The sequence below is a fragment of the Oncorhynchus tshawytscha genome, linkage group LG25 (genome assembly GCF_018296145.1).
Source record: "Oncorhynchus tshawytscha isolate Ot180627B linkage group LG25, Otsh_v2.0, whole genome shotgun sequence".
Taxonomy (NCBI): Eukaryota; Metazoa; Chordata; class Actinopteri; order Salmoniformes; family Salmonidae; genus Oncorhynchus; species Oncorhynchus tshawytscha.
In genome coordinates this window covers 45,786,543-45,810,179 of record NC_056453.1, presented here as the reverse complement: position 1 = coordinate 45,810,179, position 23,637 = coordinate 45,786,543, and the positions used below count along the sequence as shown (strand labels likewise).

Below are 23,637 nucleotides of genomic sequence, written 5' to 3'. Positions count from 1 at the left end.
AAGTTCCTCGGCATACACATCACAGACAAACTGAATTGGTCCACTCACACAGACAGCATTGTGAGGAAGGCGCAGCAGCGCCTCTTCAACCTCAGGAGGCTGAAGAAATTCGGCTTGTCACCAAAAGCACTCACAAACTTCTACAGATGCACAATCGAGAGCATCCTGGCGGGCTGTATCACCGCCTGGTATGGCAACTGCACCGCCCTCAACCGTAAGGCTCTCCAGAGGGTAGTGAGGTCTGCACAACGCATCACCGGGGGCAAACTACCTGCCCCCAGGACACCTACACCACCCGATGCTACAGGAAGGCCATAAAGATCATCAAGGACATCAACCACCCGAGCCACTGCCTGTTCACCCCGCTGTCATCCAGAAGGCGAGGTCAGTACAGGTGCATCAAAGCTGGGCCCGAGAGACTGAAAAACAGCTTCTATCTCAAGGCCATCAGACTGTTAAACAGCCACCACTAACATTGAGTGGCTACTGCCAACACACTGTCAATGACACTGACTCTACTCCAGCCACTTTAATAATGGGAATTGATGGGAAATGATGTAAATATATCACTAGCCACTTTAAACAATGCTACATTATATAATGTTACTTACCCTACATTATTCATCTCATATGCATACGTAGATACTGTACTCTATATCATCGACTGCATCCTTATGTAATACATGTATCACTAGCCACTTTAACTATGCCACTTGGTTTACATACTCATCTCATATGTATATACTGTACTCGATATCATCTACTGTATCTTGCCTATGCTGCTCTGTACCATCACTCATTCATATATCCTTATGTACATATTCTTTATCCCCTTACACTGTGTATAAGACAGTAGTTTTTGGAATTGTTAGTTAGATTACTTGTTCGTTATTACTGCATTGTCGGAACTAGAAGCACAAGCATTTCGCTACACTCGCATTAACATCTGCTAACCATGTGTATGTGACAAATAAAATTTGATTTGATTTGATTTGATTTGGGAGCCACCCCACTTCTCCGTGAGCAACAAAACGGTGTCGGAGCGTGTTAGGAGCCACCCCCACGTCTCCGCGAGGAACAAAACGGTGTCGGAGCGTGTTAGGAGCCACCCCACGTCTCCTCGAGGAACAAAACGGTGTCGGAGCGTGTTAGGAGCCACCCCCACGTCTCCGCGAGGACCAAAACAGTGTCGGGAGTGTTAGGAGCCACCCCCACTTCTCCGTGAGCAACAAAACGGTGTCGGAGCGTGTTAGGAGCCACCCCACATCTCCGTGAGGAACGAAACGGTGCCGGAGCGTGTTAGGAGACACCCCACGTCTCGGCGAGGAACGAAACGGTGTCGGAGCATGTTAGGAACCACCCCACGTCTCCTCGAGGAACAAAACGGTGTCGGAGCGTGTTAGGAGCCACCCCCACGTCTCCGCGAGGAACAAAACAGTGTCGGGGAGTGTTAGGAGCCACCCCCACTTCTCCGTGAGCAACAAAACGGTGCCGTTGTTTTCATTGTTTTCCCCATTTGTGAGGAAAACAATGTGCTCCACTGTATATCTACTGTCTCCATAGTGTAGACCCCTGAACTAGGCAACCTGCCACCCCACCCCCTTACCTGGAGGTAAGTCCTGGTCCTGCAGCTCCCCTCCCAGACTGCTTACCTGGGGGTAAGTCCTGGTCCAGACTCTCCACGTCCACCGTACTGCTTTCTGTCTCACTGTGACCCGGAAGGGGGTTGGGGTGTCCTGGGGTCAGGGGGTTGGGGTGTCCTGGGGTCAGAAGGTTGGGGTGTCCTGGAGTTAGAGGGTTGGGGTGTCCTGGGGTCAACCCCAGAGTCAGGGGGTTGGGGTGTCCTGGAGTCAGGGGTTGGGGTGTCCTGGGGTCAGGGGTTGGGGTGTCCTGGAGTTAGAGGGCTGGGGTGTCCTAGGGTCAGGGGGTTGGGGTGTCCTAGGGTCAGGGGGTTGGGGTGTCCTAGGGTCAGGGGGTTGGGGTGTCCTGGGGTCAGAAGGTTGGGGTGTCCTGGAGTTAGAGGGTTGGGGTGTCCTGGGGTCAACCCCAGAGTCAGGGATTGGGGTGTCCTGGAGTCAGGGGGTTGGGGTGTCCTGGGGTCAGGGGGTTGGGGTGTCCTGGGGTCAGGGGTTGGGGTGTCCTGGGGTCAGGGGGTTGGGGTGTCCTGGGGTCAGGGGTTGGGGTGTCCTTGAGTTAGGGGTTGGGTTGTCCTGGAGTTAGGGGTTGGGGTGTCCTGGGGTTAGGGGTTGGGGTGTCCTGGGGATAGGGGGTTGGGGTGTCCTGGAGTTAGGGGTTGGGTTGTCCTGGAGTCAACCCCAGAGTCAGGGGGTTGGGGTGTCCTGGAGTCAGGGGGTTGGGGTGTCCTGGAGTCAACCTCAGAGTGAGGGGGTTGGGGTATCCTGGAGTCAGGGGGTCAGAGGAAGGGGTTTTACACAGTGCAGGGGTCCCTGTGGAGAGGGGAGGAGAGGAGGGCTGAGTCCAGTTTGAACCAGTCCCAGAGCTTTGCGCAATGGCTCCACTACTAATACCCTCCATGGAGGGGGACTCTGGGGTTGTAGGAGGGGTGTTGAGTACTGAGTTAGAGCCGCTGGGGGGGAACTCCTCCTGCTCCTCCTTCTCCTGGTTCTCCTCTGAGGTCCCAGGGTCCTCCCTCTCCGGGCCTCCTCCTGCCTCGTCTCCATCCCCGTTCCGCTCCCCCTTACTCTCCCTCTCCTCCAGGCCTGATGAGAAGGACTGGGCCGTTCCAGGGGGAGGAGGGGAGTTAGCAGCCTCTGTGTCGGAGTCAGAGAACAGCTCCTTCAGGGTCTTCTTGGGCCACTGGGCCTGAATACTGGACCACACATCCTTCTGGCCCTTGGTGCGCCCCCCACCCACCTGCCTCTCCCTCTCATCCACTGTAGCAGCCATCTTGGCCCTCTTCTCAGGAATATCCCAGAATCCCGCAGGGCGGGCGCCATTGCCACTCCCGCCTCTTTTGTCGGTCTTGTCCTTCATGCCGTTGTACTTCTTGGAGGGGGAAGGTTTGGATTTTGGACAGGAACTGGGTTGCTCTCTCTCTCGGTCGGTCTCTGATTGTTTGGTATCAGTGGGAGGTGGTGCTCCGCCCTCATCGTCAGAGCTGCTACTAGAAGAGCCTCCTCCTGCTGGTCCGACTCTCTCCTCCCCTGGCCCTCTTCCTCCTCCTCTCTCCTCCCCTGGCCCTCTTCCTCCTCCTCTCTCCTCCCCTGGCCTTCCTCCTCCTCTCTCCCTCCCCTGGCCTTCCTCCTCCTCTCTCCTCCCCTGGCCCTCCTCCTCCTCTCTCTTCCCCTGGCCCTCCTCCTCCTCTCTCCTCCCCTCCTCCTCCGCCTCTCTCCCTGGCCTTCCTGGGGTCTCTCGACAGCCAGTCAGCGTTCCTGATGCTCCGGGTGGGGAGCTTGGTTTTGGACAGGGGTCCTTTAGGGGTGCGTTCCGACCGCTCCCGGGTTGCTCCCTCTGACTTCCTCTTCCTCGAGGCAGAGCTACCCGGCCCCTCCCTCTCACCCTCAAACACTGGTTGGCTTCGCCATTTCACCGCCTCCGGGGCATCTTTGTTGATTGGTTCTTGGCCATTTCCTGCGATCAATGGGGTTTTGGGGACATCGGTAAAGGTGGCACCCTCCCAGTGGTCTAATGCGTGAGGTGGTTCGGGCGGAACCCCCTTTCTGAGATGTTCTGGGGTACCCCCCTTTCTGAGATGTTCTGGGGTACCACCCTTTCTGAGATGTTCTGGGGTACCACCCTTTCTGAGATGTTCTGGGGTACCCCCCTTTCTGAGATGTTCTGGGGTACCCCCCTTTCTGAGATGTTCTGAGGTACCCCCCTTTCTGAGATGTTCTGGGGTACCCCCTTTCTGAGATGTTCTGAGGTACCCCCCTTTTTGACATGTTCTGGGGTACCCCCCTTTCTGAGACCGCAGCGCCCCCCTGGACGGTCATCTTCGTCTTCACAATCACCCTCCTCATCCTGGTGATCAATGTCATCTGTTGAACTATCTGAGGCTGAAAGGAAACAACAACATGGTTTTCATATCACATACTATACTAGCAGTCAGTCTAGGAGACTTGAAAAAGAGTTGTTTGGAATTAAATACATTCCTAATCTATTAATGGATTAAGACTCTTTTTCATTCCAAACAACTATTTTTCATTCCAAACAACTCTTTTTCATTCCAAAGGCATTGGAGTCACTACACTTGAACAAGTAAAATACCCTTGCCCTCAAAGTACCCTTAAACAAGTAAGGGTTCAAATACATTTAGATGGATGGAATTGCATGAGTTTTCCATGACTTCTCAATTACTTTTAACTGAATTTCCATGACCAACAATTGGCGGCGTCAATGTATGTACTGTGCTTTCGGAAAGTATTCAGACCCCTTCACTTTTTCCAGTTTTTGTTACGTTACAGCCTTATTCTACAATGGATTACATCATTTTTTCCCTCATCAATCTACACACAATATCCCATAATGACGAAGCAAAAACTGTTTTTTAGAAATCAAATGGATTTAAAAATAAATAAAAAACATCAAAAAGTATTCAAACCCTTTACTCAGTACTTTGCTACGGCATCTTTTTGGCAGTGATTACAGCCTCATGTCTTCTTGGGTATGACGCTACAAGCTTGGCACACCTGTATTTGAAGAGTTTCTCCCATTCTTCTCTGCACATCCTCTCAAGCTCTGTCAAGTTGAATGGGGAGTGTCGCTGCCCAGCTTTTTTCAGGTCTCTCCAGAGACGTTCGATCGGGTTTAAGTCTGGGCTCTGGCTGGGTCACTCAAGGACATTCAGAGACGTTTCCTGAAGCCACTCCTGCGTTGTCTTGGCTGTGTGCTTAAGGTTCTTGTCCTGTTGGAAGGTGAACCTTTGCCTCAGTCTGAGGTCCAGAGCACTCTGGAGCAGGTTTCATCAAGGATCTCTCTGTACTTTGCTCCATTCATCTTTCCATCTATCCTGAAAAGTGTTCCAGTCCCTGCTGCTGAAAAACATCCCCACAGCATGATGCTGCCAACACCATGCTTCACCGTAGGGATGCTGCCACCACCATGCTTCACCGTAGGGATGCTGCCACCACCATGCTTCACCGTAGGGATGGTCCCAGTTTTCTTCCAGATGTGACGCTTGGCCTTCAGGCCAAAGAGTTCAATCTTCATTTCATCAGACCAGATAATCTTGTTGCTCATGGTCTGAGAGTCCTTTTTGTGCCTTTTGGCAAAGTCCAAGCGGGTTGTCATGTGCCTTTTACTGAGGAGTGGCTTCTGTCTGGCCACTCTACCATAAAGGCCTGATTGGTGGAGTGCTGCAGAGATGGTTGTCCTTCTGGAAGGTTCTCCCATCTCCACAGAGGAACTCTGGAGCTCTGTCAGAGTGACAATCAGGTTCTTGGTCACCTCCCTGACCAAGTCCCTTCTCCCCCAATTGCTCAGTTTGGCCGGGCGGCCAGCTCTAGAAAGAGTCTTGGTGGTTCCAAACTTCTTCCATTTAAGAATGATGGAGGCCACTGTGTTCTTGGGGACCTTCAATACTGCAGACATTTATTGGTACCCTCCCCAGATCTGTGCCTCAACTCAATCCTGTCTTGGAGCTCTACAGACAATTCCTTTGACCTCATGGTTTGGTTTTTGCTCTGACATGCACTGACTACTGTGAGACCTTCATATAGACAGGTGTGTGCCTTTCCAAATCATGTCCAATCAATTGAATTTACCACAGGTGGACTCCAATCACATTGTAGAAACATCTCAAGGATGGTCAATGGAAGCAGGATGCACTTGAGCTTCATTTTGACTCTCAAATCAAAGGGTCTGAATACCTGTTATTTCTGTTTTTATTTTTTAATGATGTGCAAACATTTCTAAAAACCTGTTTTTGCTTCGTCATTATTGGTATTGCGTGTAGATTGAGGAAAACAATTAATTTAATCTATTTTAGAGTAAAGCAGTAATGAAATAAACTGTGGAAAAAAGGAATACTTTCTGATTGAACCGTATAAAAGTGTAATGTGGTAAACTGTTCTCTAATCCCCCTGTACTCATGTCTGTCATTGAACAAAGTAGAATACCTGTTAGGCTACTGTATAAAAAGTAGGGATGCACCGATATAACAAAGTAGAATACCTGTTAGGCTACTGTATAAAAGTAGGGATGCACCGATATAACAAAGTAGAATACCTGTTAGGCTACTGTATAAAAAGTAGGGATGGACCGATATAACAAAGTAGAATACCTGTTAGGCTACTGTATAAAAGTAGGGATGCACCGATATAACAAAGTAGAATACCTGTTAGGCTACTGTATAAAAGTAGGGATGCACCGATATATCGGTGAACATATCGGAATCGGACGATAGTAGCTAAAAATGCCAACAGCGTTATCGGCCAACGTCTAGTTTAACGGCGACGTGCAAAGCTGACGTGTATACCTATAAAACATATATAATGTATATATCTATATAATAATATATAAAACCTATATAATGTAGGTACATGACGTAAAATATAGCGCTACATGTGCAGCACAGCATTCGGGATTGGGATATTATTTTTGTGCTAGTTGGCTGTACCTTTCCTTCATAGCTTGTTCTCCATTTTCTTTTAAAATAGGGAGCCAATTTGTTTTCAGCGCTTTTCTTTCCATGACTGATCAAACTTGCTTTCTCGTCACTCTCTTGTTTAACTTGATGGAGAAACTTGTTTCCCAAACCTACGATGGTGCTGCTGTAATGAAATGTATCTGCTATTTGTATTTATTTATTTGTATTTACACCTCCTGTTCCCTAAGAGGTGACGACCACTTCAGCCAAGTCCCCTCCTGTTCCCTAAGAGGTGACGACCACTTCAGCCAAGTCCCCTCCTGTTCCCTAAGAGGTGACGACCACTTCAGCCAAGTCCCCTCCTGTTCCCTAAGAGGTGACGACCACTTCAGCCAAGTCCCCTCCTGTTCCCTAAGAGGTGACGACCACTTCAGCCAAGTCCCCTCCTGTTCTCTAAGAGGTGACGACCACTTCAGCCAAGTCCCCTCCTGTTCCCTAAGAGGTGACGACCACTTCAGCCAAGTCCCCTCCTGTTCCCTAAGAGGTGACGACCACTTCAGCCAAGTCCCCTCCTGTTCTCTAAGAGGTGACGACCACTTCAGCCAAGTCCCCTCCTGTTCCCTAAGAGGTGACGACCACTTCAGCCAAGTCCCCTCCTGTTCCCTAAGAGGTGACGACCACTTCAGCCAAATCCCCTCCTGTTCCCTAAGAGGTGACGACCACTTCAGCCAAGTCCCCTCCTGTTCTCTAAGAGGTGACGACCACTTCAGCCAAGTCCCCTCCTGTTCCCTAAGAGGTGACGACCACTTCAGCCAAGTCCCCTCCTGTTCCCTAAGAGGTGACGACCACTTCAGCCAAGTCCCCTCCTGTTCCCTAAGAGGTGACGACCACTTCAGCCAAGTCCCCTCCTGTTCTCTAAGAGGTGACGACCACTTCAGCCAAGTCCCCTCCTGTTCCCTAAGAGGTGACGACCACTTCAGCCAAGTCCCCTCCTGTTCCCTAAGAGGTGACGACCACTTCAGCCAAATCCCCTCCTGTTCCCTAAGAGGTGACGACCACTTCAGCCAAGTCCCCTCCTGTTCTCTAAGAGGTGACGACCACTTCAGCCAAGTCCCCTCCTGTTCCCTAAGAGGTGATGACCACTTCAGCTAAGTCCCCTCCTGTTCCCTAAGAGGTGATCACACCACTACCAGTGTCAACTCTATCCTGAAATGAACTGAAGCCATATCTCATGGACCCTCTCATCCATTGGATGTTTGAGCACTGAGCATCCCTGTCCATTTTCTGTCATTACTGTATGTGGTGTCAATCACATTACACAACAATTTGATTATAAGCCTTGCTTGGACCAACTCATTCTTAGCTCTTTAGTCTATCTCTGTCGTGTTACTGTTTCTTGTCTTCCCAGTCCTGTCCTGTCGTCAGTGGAAGAGTTCAGGTCGTCTCCAACTCCATCCATCCATGATGAGCCTGTCCTGCACTGATGCTTCTGAACACTACAACCCATCATGGACTTAAGCCTCAACTCATGCTTCATTCAATCACTGCTGCGTAGCCCTCTCATTCCCATTTCCCATAATATTGTATTGTAAATGTCTTTATTAAATGTTTTAGGTTAAAACAATTTGTCTTTGACAATTTCTCCCCCCCCCAAAAAAAGTTTCTCCATTAACCAGCCTCCAATGCTTGCAGGCCATTGAGTATAGAAGTGATTTCAAAAGACTGCATAGTCCGTTGGTTCTCACCGTCCTCCATCTTGGAGAAGACATGGAGCTCGTGGGCCAAGCCGGGACATGAGCCATAGCCAGGGCCGAGGAGTTTGGAGGAGGGGCGGGGGACACGTAGGTTGTTGGGGGACGGACTCCCCAGGTCTTGGTTCAGTCGTTCGAGGCGGTTGCGCTCTCTCTCCGCTTTGTTCTGGGAGGGCAGGAAGACCATGTTAAGGGCTCCAGAGTAATGTTCTGTATCTTGTGGTAACCTCATGTCATCTTCATAGACAGAAACACAACTGTTTCTTCGGTAAATTCATTTGAAATGGCTACAGTTAAAGTTTACATAAAGTGGGGCAAAAAAGTATTTAGTCAGCCACCAATTGTGCAAGTTCTCCCACTTAAAAAGATGAGAGAGGCCTGTAATTCTCATCATAGGTACACTTCAACTATGACAGACAAAATGAGAAAAAAAATCCAGAAAATCACATTGTAGGATTTTTAATGAATTTATTTGCAAATTATGGTGGAAAATAAGTATTTGGCCAATAACAAAAGTTTATCTCAATACTTTGTTATATACCCTTTGTTGGCAATGACAGAGGTCAAACATTTTCTGTAAATCTTCACAAGGTTTTCATACACTGTTGCTGGTATTTTGGCCCATTCCTCCATGCAGATCTCCTCTAGAGCAGTGATGTTTTGGGGCTGTTGCTGGGCAACACGGACTTTCAACCCTCCAAAGATTTTCTATGGGGTTGAGATCTGGAGACTGGCTAGGCCACTCCAGGACCTTGAAATGCTTCTTGCGAAGCCACTCCTTCGTTGCCCGGGCGGTGTGTTTGGGATCATTGTCATGCTGAAAGACCCTGCCACATTTCAGCTTCAATGCCCTTGCTGATGGAAGGAGGATTGGAGTGTGACTGTTTGAGGTTGTGGACAGTCTTTTATACTGATAACAAGTTCAAACAGGTGCCATTAATACAGTTAATGAGTGGAGGACAGAGGAGCCTCTTAAAGAAGAAGTTACAGGTCTGTGAGAGCCAGAAATCTTGCTTGTTTATAGGTGACCAAATACTTATTTTCCACCATAATTTGCAAATAAATTCATTAAAAATCCTACAATGTGATTTTCTGGACTTTTTTTCTAATTTTGTCTGTCATAGTTAAAGTGTACCTATGATGAAAATTACAGGCCTCTCTCATCTTTTTAAGTGGGAGAACTTGCACAATTGGTGGCTGACTAAATACTTTTTTGCCCCACTGTATACCTAAGCCAACTACATTTAAACTCCGTTTTTCACAATTCCTGACATTTAATCCTAGTAAAAATTCCCTGTTTTAGGTCAGTTAGGATCACCACTTTATTTTAAGAATGTGACATTTCAGAATTAAGAAGAGAGAATTATTTATTTAAGCTTTTAATTATTTCATCACATTCCCAGTGGGTCAGAAGTTTACATACACTCAATTAGTATTTGGTAGCATTGCTTTTAAATTGGTTAACTTGGATCAAACGTTTCGGGTAGCCTTCCACAAGCTTCCCACAATGAGTTGGGTGAATTTTGGCCCATTCCTCCTGACAGAGCTGGTGTAACTGAATCAGGTTTGTAGGCCTTCTTGCTCACACACACCTTTTCAGGTCTGCCCACACATTTCCTATAGGAATGAGGTCAGGGCTTTATAATGGCCACTCCAATACCTTGACTTTGTTGTCCTTAAGCCATTTTGCCACAACTTTGGAAGTGTGCTTGGGGTCATTGTCCATTTGGAAGACCCATTTGCAACCAAGCTTTAACTTCCTGACTGATGTCTTGAGATGTTGCTTCAATATATCCACATAATTTTCCAGCCTCATGATGCTATCTATTTTAAGAAGTGCACCAGTCCCTCCTGCAGCAAAGCATCCCCCCAACATGATGCTGCCAACCCCGTGCTTCACGGTTGGGATGGTGTTCTTCAGCTTGCAAGCTTCCCCCTTTTTCCTCCAAACATAACGATGGTCATTATGGCCAAACAGTTCTATTTTTTGTTTCATCAGACCAGAGGACATTTCTCCAAAAAGTATGATCTTTGTTCCCATGTGCAGTTGCAAACTGTAGTCTGGCTTTTTTATGGCGGTTTTGGAGCAGTGGCTTCTTCCTTGCCGAGTGGCCTTTCAGGTTATGTCAATATAGGACTCGTTTTACTGTGGATATAGATACTTTTGTACCTGTTTCCTCCAGCATCTTCACAAGGTCCTGTACTGTTGTTCTGGGATTGATTTGCACTTTTCGCACTTAAGGACGTTCATCTCTAGGAGACAGAACGCGTCTCCTTCCTGAGCAGTATGACGGCTGCGTGGTCTCATGGTGTTTATACTTGCGTACTATTGTTTGTACAGATGAACGTGGTACCTTCAGGCGTTTGGAAGCTGCTCCCAAGGATGAACCAGACCTTTGGAGGTCTAACAATTTTGTTTCTGAGGTCTTGGCAGATTTATTTTGATTTTCCCATGACATCAAGCAAAGAGGCAATGAGTTTGAAGGTAGGCCTTGAAATACATTCACAGGTGCACCTCCAATTGACTCGAATGATGTCAATTAGCCCATCAGAAGCTTCTAAAGCCATGACATCATTTTCTGGAATTTTCCAAGCTGTTTAAAGGCACAGTCAACTTAGTGTATGTAAACTTCTGACCCACTGGAATTGTGATACAGTGAAAAAAATCTGTCGAAACAATTGTTGGAAAAATGACTTGTGTCATGCACAAAGTATATGTCCTTACCAACTTGCCAAAACTATAGTTTGTTAACAAGAAATCTGTGGAGTAGTTGAAAAACAAGTTTTAATGACTTCAACCTAAGTGTATGTAAACTTCTGACTGCAACTGTATATGCAAAATAGTATTATATTTTTTTTAAATTAATATTTCTCCTACCTTTATTTTCTTGCGATGCTTGATCTTCTGAACATTCTTATTGGCCGGACGGACAATCTTGTCGGCTTTGACCCATTCGTCATATCTGATGGGAGAGATGGACACAAAGGGTCAATCGCAGGTCAAAAGTAACGTGTGTGTATAGCTCATATCCCAAAAGGCACCCTATTCCCTATATAGTGCACTACTTTTGACAAACACTCTATGGGATTCCCTATAGGCTCTGGTCAAAAGTGGTGCACTACATAGGGAGCCTAACAAGTATTATCACAGAGACATTCAACCCTCTATCTATCATCTGTCTGACAAACCAACACCCCACTGACCACACAGACATTCAACCCTCTATCGTCTGTCTGACAAACCAACACCTCACTGACCACACAGACATTCAACCCTCTATCTATCGTCTGCCTGACAAACCAACACCCCACTGACCACACAGACATTCAACCCTCTATCCATCGTCTACCTGACAAACCAACACCTCACTGACCACACAGACATTCAACCCTCTATCGTCTGCCTGACAAACCAACACCTCACTGACCACACAGACATTCAACCCTCTATCGTCTGTCTGACAAACCAACACCTCACTGACCACACAGACATTCAACCCTCTATCGTCTGCCTGACAAACCAACACCCCACTGACCACACAGACATTCAACTCTCTATCCATCGTCTACCTGACAAACCAACACCTCACTGACCACACAGACATTCAACCCTCTATCGTCTGTCTGACAAACCCACACCCCACTGACCACACAGACATTCAACCCTCTATCGTCTGCCTGACAAACCAACACCTCACTGACCACACAGACATTCAACCCTCTATCGTCTGTCTGACAAACCAACACTATCTATCGTCTGTCTGACAAACCAACACCTCACTGACCACACAGACATTCAACCCTCTATCGTCTGTCTGACAACCCAACACCTCACTGACCACACAGACATTCAACCCTCTATCTATCTATCGTCTGCCTGACAAACCCACACCTCACTGACCACACAGACATTCAACCCTCTATCATCTGTCTGACAAACCAACCATTATTTTACAGCCTATCTATCCTCTTCTAAAACATATAGATAATTTGGCTTTGATTGGATGACTATTTAAATGGGTATGTCCCATTTAACCACACAGACATTCAACCCTCTATCGTCTGTCTGACAAACCAACACCCCACTGACCACACAGACATTCAATCCTCTATCTATCGTCTGCCTGACAAACCAACACCCCACTGACCACACAGACATTCAATCCTCTATCGTCTGTCTGACAAACCAACACCCCACTGACCACACAGACATTCAATCCTCTATCTATCGTCTGCCTGACAAACCAACACCCCACTGACCACACAGACATTCAATCCTCTATCTATCGTCTGCCTGACAAACCAACACCCCACTGACCACACAGACATTCAATCCTCTATCTATCGTCTGCCTGACAAACCAACACCCCACTGACCACACAGACATTCAACCCTCTATCGTCTGTCTGACAAACCAACACCCCACTGACCACACAGACATTCAACCCTCTATCGTCTGTCTGACAAACCCACACCCCACTGACCACACAGACATTCAACCCTCTATCGTCTGCCTGACAACCCAACACCTCACTGACCACACAGACATTCAACCCTCTATCTATCTATCGTCTGCCTGACAAACCAACACCTCACTGACCACACAGACATTCAACCCTCTATCGTCTGTCTGACAAACCAACACTATCTATCGTCTGTCTGACAAACCAACACCTCACTGACCACACAGACATTCAACCCTCTATCGTCTGTCTGACAAACCAACACTATCTATCGTCTGTCTGACAAACCAACACCTCACTGACCACACAGACATTCAACCCTCTATCGTCTGTCTGACAAACCAACACTATCTATCGTCTGTCTGACAAACCAACACCTCACTGACCACACAGACATTCAACCCTCTATCGTCTGTCTGACAAACCAACACTATCTATCTATCGTCTGTCTGACAAACCAACACCTCACTGACCACACAGACATTCAACCCTCTATCTATCTATCGTCTGCCTGACAAACCCACACCTCACTGACCACACAGACATTCAACCCTCTATCATCTGTCTGACAAACCAACCATTATTTTACAGCCTATCTATCCTCTTCTAAAACATATAGATAATTTGGCTTTGATTGGATGACTATTTAAATGGGTATGTCCCATTTAACCACACAGACATTCAACCCTCTATCGTCTGTCTGACAAACCAACACCCCACTGACCACACAGACATTCAATCCTCTATCGTCTGTCTGACAAACCAACACCCCACTGACCACACAGACATTCAACCCTCTATCTATCGTCTGCCTGACAAACCAACACCCCACTGACCACACAGACATTCAACCCTCTACCGTCTGCCTGACAAACCAACACCCCACTGACCACACAGACATTCAACCCTCTATCGTCTGTCTGACAAACCAACACCTCACTGACCACACAGACATTCAATCCTCTATCTATCGTCTGCCTGACAAACCAACACCCCACTGACCACACAGACATTCAACCCTCTTCCCATCGTCTGCCTGACAAACCAACACCCCACTGACCACACAGACATTCAACCCTCTATCGTCTGTCTGACAAACCCACACCCCACTGACCACACAGACATTCAACCCTCTATCGTCTGCCTGACAACCCAACACCTCACTGACCACACAGACATTCAACCCTCTATCTATCTATCGTCTGCCTGACAAACCAACACCTCACTGACCACACAGACATTCAACCCTCTATCGTCTGTCTGACAAACCAACACTATCTATCGTCTGTCTGACAAACCAACACCTCACTGACCACACAGACATTCAACCCTCTATCGTCTGTCTGACAAACCAACACTATCTATCGTCTGTCTGACAAACCAACACCTCACTGACCACACAGACATTCAACCCTCTATCGTCTGTCTGACAAACCAACACTATCTATCGTCTGTCTGACAAACCAACACCTCACTGACCACACAGACATTCAACCCTCTATCGTCTGTCTGACAAGCCAACACTATCTATCTATCGTCTGCCTGACAAACCCACACCTCACTGACCACACAGACATTCAACCCTCTATCATCTGTCTGACAAACCAACCATTATTTTACAGCCTATCTATCCTCTTCTAAAACATATAGATAATTTGGCTTTGATTGGATGACTATTTAAATGGGTATGTCCCATTTAACCACACAGACATTCAACCCTCTATCGTCTGTCTGACAAACCAACACCCCACTGACCACACAGACATTCAATCCTCTATCGTCTGTCTGACAAACCAACACCCCACTGACCACACAGACATTCAACCCTCTATCTATCGTCTGCCTGACAAACCAACACCCCACTGACCACACAGACATTCAAACCGTCTGCCTGACAAACCAACACCCCACTGACCACACAGACATTCAACCCTCTATCGTCTGTCTGACAAACCAACACCTCACTGACCACACAGACATTCAACCCTCTATCGTCTGTCTGACAAACCAACACCTCACTGACCACACAGACATTCAACCCTCTATCGTCTGCCTGACAACCCAACACCTCACTGACCACACAGACATTCAACCCTCTATCTATCTATCGTCTGCCTGACAAACCCACACCTCACTGACCACACAGACATTCAACCCTCTATCATCTGTCTGACAAACCAACCATTATTTTACAGCCTATCTATCCTCTTCTAAAACATATAGATAATTTGGCTTTGATTGGATGACTATTTAAATGGGTATGTCCCATTTAACCACACAGACATTCAACCCTCTATCGTCTGTCTGACAAACCAACACCCCACTGACCACACAGACATTCAATCCTCTATCTATCGTCTGCCTGACAAACCAACACCCCACTGACCACACAGACATTCAACCCTCTATCGTCTGCCTGACAAACCAACACCCCACTGACCACACAGACATTCAACCCTCTATCTATCGTCTGCCTGACAAACCAACACCCCACTGACCACACAGACATTCAACCCTCTATCGTCTGCCTGACAAACCAACACCCCACTGACCACACAGACATTCAACCCTCTATCGTCTGCCTGACAAACCAACACCCCACTGACCACACAGACATTCAACCCTCTATCGTCTGCCTGACAAACCAACACCCCACTGACCACACAGACATTCAACCCTCTATCGTCTGTCTGACAAACCAACACCTCACTGACCACACAGACATTCAACCCTCTATCGTCTGTCTGACCCCCACTTTAGTCAAACAGGATCCAGATCTAACAGAAAGAGACCCAAAATGATATCATGAAATAAGGTTTTCTTAATGAAGATAAACCCACATTATATTATGGAATAACAGAACATTAATGCAGATAAACCCACATTATATTATGGAATAACAGAACATTAATGAAGATAAACCCACATTATATTATGGAATAACAGAACATTAATGAAGATAAACCCACATTATATTATGGAATAACAGAACATTAATGCAGATAAATCCACATTATATTATGGAATAACAGAACATTAATGCAGATAAACCCACATTATATTATGGAATAACAGAACATTAATGAAGATAAACCCACATTATATTATGGAATAACAGAACATTAATGAAGATTAACCCACATTATATTATGGAATAACAGAACATTAATGCAGATAAACCCACATTATTTTATGGAAGAAGACAACTTTAATGAAGATAAATCCACATTAGGATAAAATACCACAATTACTACTTAATTTCAGTCTACAGACCGTTACTACCCAGAGATACTACTTAACTTCAGTATACAGAATGATACTACCCAGAGATACTACTTAACTTCAGTATACAGAATGATACTACCCAGAGATACTACTTAACTTCAGTCTACATAACGATACTACCCAGAGATACTACTTAACTTCAGTCTACAGAATGATACTACCCAGAGATACTACTTAACTTCAGTATACAGAATGATACTACCCAGAGATACTACTTAACTTCAGTCTACATAACGATACTACCCAGAGATACTACTTAACTTCAGTCTACAGAATGATACTACCCAGAGATACTACTTAACGTCAGTCTACAGACCGATACTACCCAGAGATACTACTTAAGTACCTACAGAAAGGAATGAAAGTCTTCCAACCTCACACCAGAAGACAACTTAACGCAGAGAGAAGAGCTTCTGCTCAACCAGTTTTGAAACTCAACCACAAAACGCCAGTAAGACAATGACATCACTACATCGGTCTCACTGTGAAAAGCTCCCATCTGTTGTGTGTGTCTCATAATCCCCTTAGGTATACTGTATTATTATTATTACTATGAGGGACATACCCATTTAAATAGTCATCCAATCAAAGCCAAATTATCTATATGTTTTAGAAGAGGATAGATAGGCTGTAAAATAATGGTTGTTAGGTCGAAAGGTCATATTCCCCAGGGCTGTGTGTCCTGCTAATCTTACCTGACGTTCCAGCCACACCTCTCCACTTAATATATATTAAACTAGTAGGGGTCAGGTGATAGATATATTGAGGTGAAAGGTCATATTCCCCAGGGCTGTGTGTCCTGCTAATCTTACCTGACGTTCCAGCCACAGTAGTGAACCAGGTAGAGCACCTCTCCCCCCTCCACGTCAGCATCTTTCACAGTGGCCTGGTACGTCTTCAGGCTGCGACCACGACCATACCTCACCTGCACCTTCATCCCCGGGGGATAACACTCAAACTCCTCCCCTTCCTCCCCCAGATCCTCATCACCACCATCGCCCTCCCGACTGCAGCTCTCATCCCTGAAACCAATGAAACACATTTCAGCTTCCTGTTCACTTCCTGGACCTAGGCTTCCCATAATGGACAACAACCACAACCACCACACCCACTTTCACAACCTGGCAGTAGGTGGACCAACAACAATACCCTGGCCCTTGGACTGTGTTAACCCAAAACCTCCAAGACATTACCACTAAATAACCTACCTAGCACCCCACAACCTCCAAGACACAACTAATAAATAACCCTCCTATTCTCCTCAAACACCAAGCCACTACTACTAAATTACCCCCCGAAGACTCCAAGACACTAATACTAACTAACCCCCAAGCCACTACTACTAAATCACCCCTAGCCTCCAAGCCACTACTACTAAATAACCCCCAAGCCACTAATACTAATTAACCCCCAAGCCACTACTACTAAATCACCCCTAGCCTCCAAGCCACTACTACTAAATCACCCCTAGACTCCAAGCCACTACAACTAAATAACCCCTAGACTCCAAGCCACTACTACTACTAAACCACCCCTTGACTCCAAGCCACTACTACTACTAAACCACCCCTAGACTCCAAGCCACTACAACTAAATAACCCTGTAGAATCCAAGCCACTACAACTAAATAACCCTGTAGACTCCAAGCCACTACAACTAAATAACCCCCTAGACTCCAAGCCACTACTACTAAATAACCCCCTAGACTCCAAGCCACTACTACTAAATCACCCCTAGACTCCAAGCCACTACTACTAAATCACCCCTAGACTCCAAGCCACAACAACTAAATAACCCCTAGACTCCAAGCCACTACAACTAAATAACCCCTAGACTCCAAGCCACTACAACTAAATAACCCCCTAGACTCCAAGCCACTACTACTACTAAACCACCCCTAGACTCCAAGCCACTACAACTAAATAACCCCTAGACTCCAAGCCACTACAACTAAATAACCCTGTAGAATCCAAGCCACTACAACTAAATAACCCTGTAGACTCCAAGCCACTACAACTAAATAACCCCCTAGACTCCAAGCCACTACTACTAAATAACCCCCTAGACTCCAAGCCACTACTACTAAATCACCCCCTAGACTCCAAGCCACTACAACTAAATAACCCTGTAGACTCCAAGCCACTACTACTAAATAACCCCCGACCCCCAAGCCACTACTAATAAATAACCCCCTAGACTCCAAGCCACTACAACTAAATAACCCCTAGACTCCAAGCCACTACTACTACTAAACCACCCCCTAGACTCCAAGCCACTACAACTAAATAACCCTGTAGAATCCAAGCCACTACAACTAAATAACCCTGTAGACTCCAAGCCACTACAACTAAATAACCCCTAGACTCCAAGCCACTACTACTAAATAACCCCCTAGACTCCAAGCCACTACTACTAAATCACCCCTAGACTCCAAGCCACTACAACTAAATAACCCCCTAGACTCCAAGCCACTACTACTAAATAACCCTGTAGCCCCCAAGCCACTACTAATAAATAACCCCCTAGACTCCAAGCCACAACTACTAAATAACCCTGTAGACTCCAAGCCACTACTGCTAAATACCCCCTAGACTCCAAGCCACTACAACTAAATCACCCCCTAGACTCCAAGCCACTACAACTAAATAACCCTGTAGACTCCAAGCCACTACTACTAAATAACCCTGTAGACTCCAAGCCACTACTACTAAATAACCCTGTAGACTCCAAGCCACTACTACTAAATAACCCCGTAGACTCCAAGCCACTACTACTAAATAACCCCTGTAGACTCCAAGCCACTACAACTAAATAACCCTGTAGACTCCAAGCCACTACTACTAAATAACCCTGTAGACTCCAAGCCACTACTACTAAATAACCCCCTAGACTCCAAGCCACTACAACTAAATAACCCTGTAGACTCCAAGCCACTACTACTAAATAACCCTGTAGACTCCAAGCCACTACAACTAAATAACCCTGTAGACTCCAAGCCACTACTACTAAATAACCCCCTAGACTCCAAGCCATTACAACTAAATAACCCTGTAGACTCCAAGCAAACTACAACTAAATAACCCTGTAGACTCCAAGCCAAACTACAACTAAATAACCCTGTAGACTCCAAGCCACTACAACTAAATAACCCTGTAGACTCCAAGCCACTACTACTAAATAACCCTGTAGACTCCAAGCCACTACAACTAAATAACCCTGTAGACTCCAAGCCACTACTACTAAATAACCCTGTAGACTCCAAGCCACTACTATTAAATAACCCCCTAGACTCCAAGCCACTACAACTAAATAACCCTGTAGACTCCAAGCCACTACTACTAAATAACCCTGTAGACTCCAAGCCACTACAACTAAATAACCCTGTAGACTCCAAGCCACTACTACTAAATAACCCCCTAGACTCCAAGCCATTACAACTAAATAACCCTGTAGACTCCAAGCAAACTACAACTAAATAACCCTGTAGACTCCAAGCAAACTACAACTAAATAACCCTGTAGACTCCAAGCCACTACAACTAAATAACCCTGTAGACTCCAAGCCACTACTACTAAATAACCCCCTAGACTCCAAGCCACTACAACTAAATAACCCTGTAGACTCCAAGCCACTACTACTAAATAACCCTGTAGACTCCAAGCCACTACTACTAAATAACCCCCTAGACTCCAAGCCACTACAACTAAATAACCCTGTAGACTCCAAGCCACTACAACTAAATAACCCTGTAGACTCCAAGCCACTACAACTAAATAACCCTGTAGACTCCAAGCCACTACAACTAAATAACCCTGTAGACTCCAAGCCACTACAACTAAATAACCCTGTAGACTCCAAGCAAACTACAACTAAATAACCCTGTAGACTCCAAGCAAACTACAACTAAATAACCCTGTAGACTCCAAGCCACTTCAACTAAATAACACCCCTAGACTCCAAGCCACTACAACTAAATAACCCCCCTAGACTCCAAGCCACTACAACTAAATAACCCTGTAGACTCCAAGCCACTACTAATAAATAACACTGTAGACTCCAAGCCACTACAACTAAATAACCCTGTAGACTCCAAGCAAACTACAACTAAATAACCCTGTAGACTCCAAGCAAACTACAACTAAATAACCCTGTAGACTCCAAGCCACTTCAACTAAATAACACCCCTAGACTCCAAGCCACTACAACTAAATAACCCCCTAGACTCCAAGCCACTACTACTAAATAACCCTGTAGACTCCAAGCCACTACAACTAAATAACCCCCTAGACTCCAAGCCACTACTACTAAATAACCCCCTAGACTCCAAGCCACTACTACTAAATAACCCCCTAGACTCCAAGCCACTACAACTAAATAACCCTGTAGACTCCAAGCCACTACTACTAAATAACCCCCTAGACCCCAAGCCACTACTAATAAATAACCCCCTAGACTCCAAGCCACTACTACTAAATAACCCTGTAGACTCCAAGCCACTACAACTAAATACCCCCTAGACTCCAAGCCACTACAACTAAATCACCCCCTAGACTCCAAGCCACTACAACTAAATAACCCTGTAGACTCCAAGCCACTACTACTAAATAACCCTGTAGACTCCAAGCCACTACTACTAAATAACCCTGTAGACTCCAAGCCACTACAACTAAATAACCCTGTAGACTCCAAGCCACTACTACTAAATAACCCTGTAGACTCCAAGCCACTACTACTAAATAACCCTGTAGACTCCAAGCCACTACTACTAAATAACCCTGTAGACTCCAAGCCACTACTACTAAATAACCCCCCATAGCCTCCTGAATTGCTTACAGAAAATTCAGAGATCATAATGGTGACAGTATTGAGCATTAAATAAATACTACTATCCCACAAACACTTCCTCATGAAAACTATATATCATCTAGCCTTGTTCTGGTCCTCTGTGGACTTCCACGACATCTCGGCCACTGAACCCTTCATCCACACCACATAAACATCACTCATTGACTTGAGGTTTTAGTTGAGTTGTAGTAGGTAAGACAGCCACAAGGGGGTGCTATAGTACAAAGTAAGTGCTGGAGAGGGGGGAGGGGTGGTGGGAATGGTTTCAGGACACTGAGGCAGATTATGCAGGTTGGCACAGCAATGCACAGCTTAGCTGCACAGCAATTTGAGGCTGTTGCAGAGTGCAGACACAGTAGTAACGTGAGACAGGAAGTACAGTCAAGATATCCAAATCCAGGTTAGCTCACACAACCTCACCAGGCTGGTCCCAGATCTGTTGTCTCCTTCTATAGACTGGTCCCAGATCTGTGGTCTCCTTCTATAGCCTGGTCCCAGATCTGTGGTCTCGTTCTATAGCCCTAGAGTCAGATGAAAGCATGGATACCATTGCTGTGTCTCTGTTTGCAGTTTGAATGAAGTTGCAAACCTAGCAGCAAACGAAACTACCTTAAAACCTCCTTCAAACTCCATGTACAGATACTGGACACGGAGACATACACATGGTCTCCACGTGTTCATCTGAATCTCGGGAAGTAGATCAAGTCTTTCACTAAAATAGTGATGAGTTACAACCTGTATTGGTGGCAAACAGAGAGTACAGCCACCTCATCATCTCTCTACAGTCCAGTGGTGTGAATGAGAGTACAGCCACCTCATCATCTCTCTATAGTCCAGTGGTGCGAATGAGACTACAGCCACCTCATCACCTCTCTACAGTCCAGTGGTGTGAATGAGACTACAGCCACCTCATCATCTCTCTACAGCCCAGAGGTGTGACTGAGACTACAGCCACCTCATCATCTCCCTTCAGTCCAGTGGTGTGAATGAGACTACAGCCACCTCATCATCTCTCTACAGTCCAGTGGTGTGAATGAGACTACAGCCACCTCATCATCTCTCTACAGCCCAGAGGTGTGACTGAGACTACAGCCACCTCATCACCCCCATACAGCCCAGTGGTGTGAATGAGACTACAGCCACCTCATCATCTCCCTTCAGTCCAGAGGTGTGAATGAGACTACAGCCACCTCATCATCTCTCTACAGTCCAGTGGTGTGAATGAGACTACAGCCACCTCATCATCTCTCTACAGTCCAGTGGTGTGAATGAGACTACAGCCACCTCATCATCTCCCTTCAGTCCAGAGGTGTGAATGAGACTACAGCCACCTCATCACCTCTCTACAGTCCAGTGGTGTGAATGAGACTACAGCCACCTCATCATCTCTCTACAGTCCAGTGGTGTGAATGAGACTACAGCCACCTCATCATCTCCCTTCAGTCCAGAGGTGTGAATGAGACTACAGCCACCTCATCACCTCTCTACAGTCCAGTGGTGTGAATGAGACTACAGCCACCTCATCATCTCTCTACAGTCCAGTGGTGTGAATGAGACTACAGCCACCTCATCACCTCTCTACAGTCCAGTGGTGTGAATGAGACTACAGCCACCTCATCATCTCTCTACAGTCCAGTGGTGTGAATGAGACTACAGCCACCTCATCATCTCTCTACAGTCCAGTGGTGTGAATGAGACTACAGCCACCTCATCATCTCTCTACAGTCCAGTGGTGTGAATGAGACTACAGCCACCTCATCATCTCTCTACAGCCCAGTGGTGTGAATGAGACTACAGCCACCTCATCATCTCTCTACAGTCCAGTGGTGTGAATGAGACTACAGCCACCTCATCATCTCTCTATAGTCCAGTGGTGTGAATGAGACTACAGCCACCTCATCACCTCTCTACATTCCAGTGGTGTGAATGAGACTACAACCACCTCATCTCCTCCATACAGCCCAAGGGTGTGAATGAGAGCCAGGAGACTACAGCCAAATTAGTGCATTCAGCGATTTCAGCCACACTCGTTGCTGACAGGCGTATAAAATTGAGCACACCGCCATGCAATCTCCATAGACAAACATTGGCAGGAGATTGGCCCGTATTATAGAGCTCGTTGACTTTCAACGTGGAACCGTCATAGAATACCACCTTTCCAACAAGTCAGATCGTCAAATTTCTGCCCTGCTAGAGCTGCCCCGGTCAACTGTAAATGTAAACGTCTTCGGAGCAACAACAGCTCAGCAGCGAAGAGGTAGGCCACACAAGGTCACAGAACGGGACCACCGAGTGCTGAAGTGCATAAAATTGTCTGTCCTCGGTTGCAACATTCAACATGCGCCCCCGAGTGTCGCATCTCAGTACTAGACGCGTCACTACAGACCATTGTTTGATTCCAGGCTGTATCACAACAGGCCGTTGTGATTCACCACGAGAACAATTTGTCTGGGAGCTTCATGAAATGGGTTTCCATGGCTGAGCAGCCGCACACAAGCCTAAGACCATGTGCAATGTCAAGCGTCACCTGGAGTGGTGTAAAGCTTGCCGCCATTGGACTCTGGAGCAGTGGAAACGCGTTCTCTGTGGTGATGAATCACGCTTCACCATCTGGCAGTCCGACGGACGTATCTGGGATTGACGGATTCCAGGAGAATGCTTTCTGCCCGAATGCATAGTGCCAACTGTAAAGTTTGGTGGAGGAGGATAATGGTCTGGGGCTGTTTGTCATGGTTTAGGCCCCTTA

General features: G+C 46.5%; 1 protein-coding gene across 1 annotated transcript in view; it reads right to left on the bottom strand.

Annotated features, from left to right (window-relative positions):
* The window catches only part of LOC112239891 (AT-rich interactive domain-containing protein 4B-like), a 180,945-nt gene that overhangs the window by 30,509 nt on the left and 126,799 nt on the right, over positions 1 to 23,637 (bottom strand). Inside the window, 7 exon segments of the mRNA XM_042305847.1 lie at positions 1,653 to 1,890; positions 2,290 to 3,240; positions 3,359 to 3,591; positions 3,651 to 4,016; positions 8,293 to 8,464; positions 11,177 to 11,261; positions 16,859 to 17,068. Coding sequence (XP_042161781.1) covers positions 1,653 to 1,890; positions 2,290 to 3,240; positions 3,359 to 3,591; positions 3,651 to 4,016; positions 8,293 to 8,464; positions 11,177 to 11,261; positions 16,859 to 17,068 — 2,255 coding nt within the window.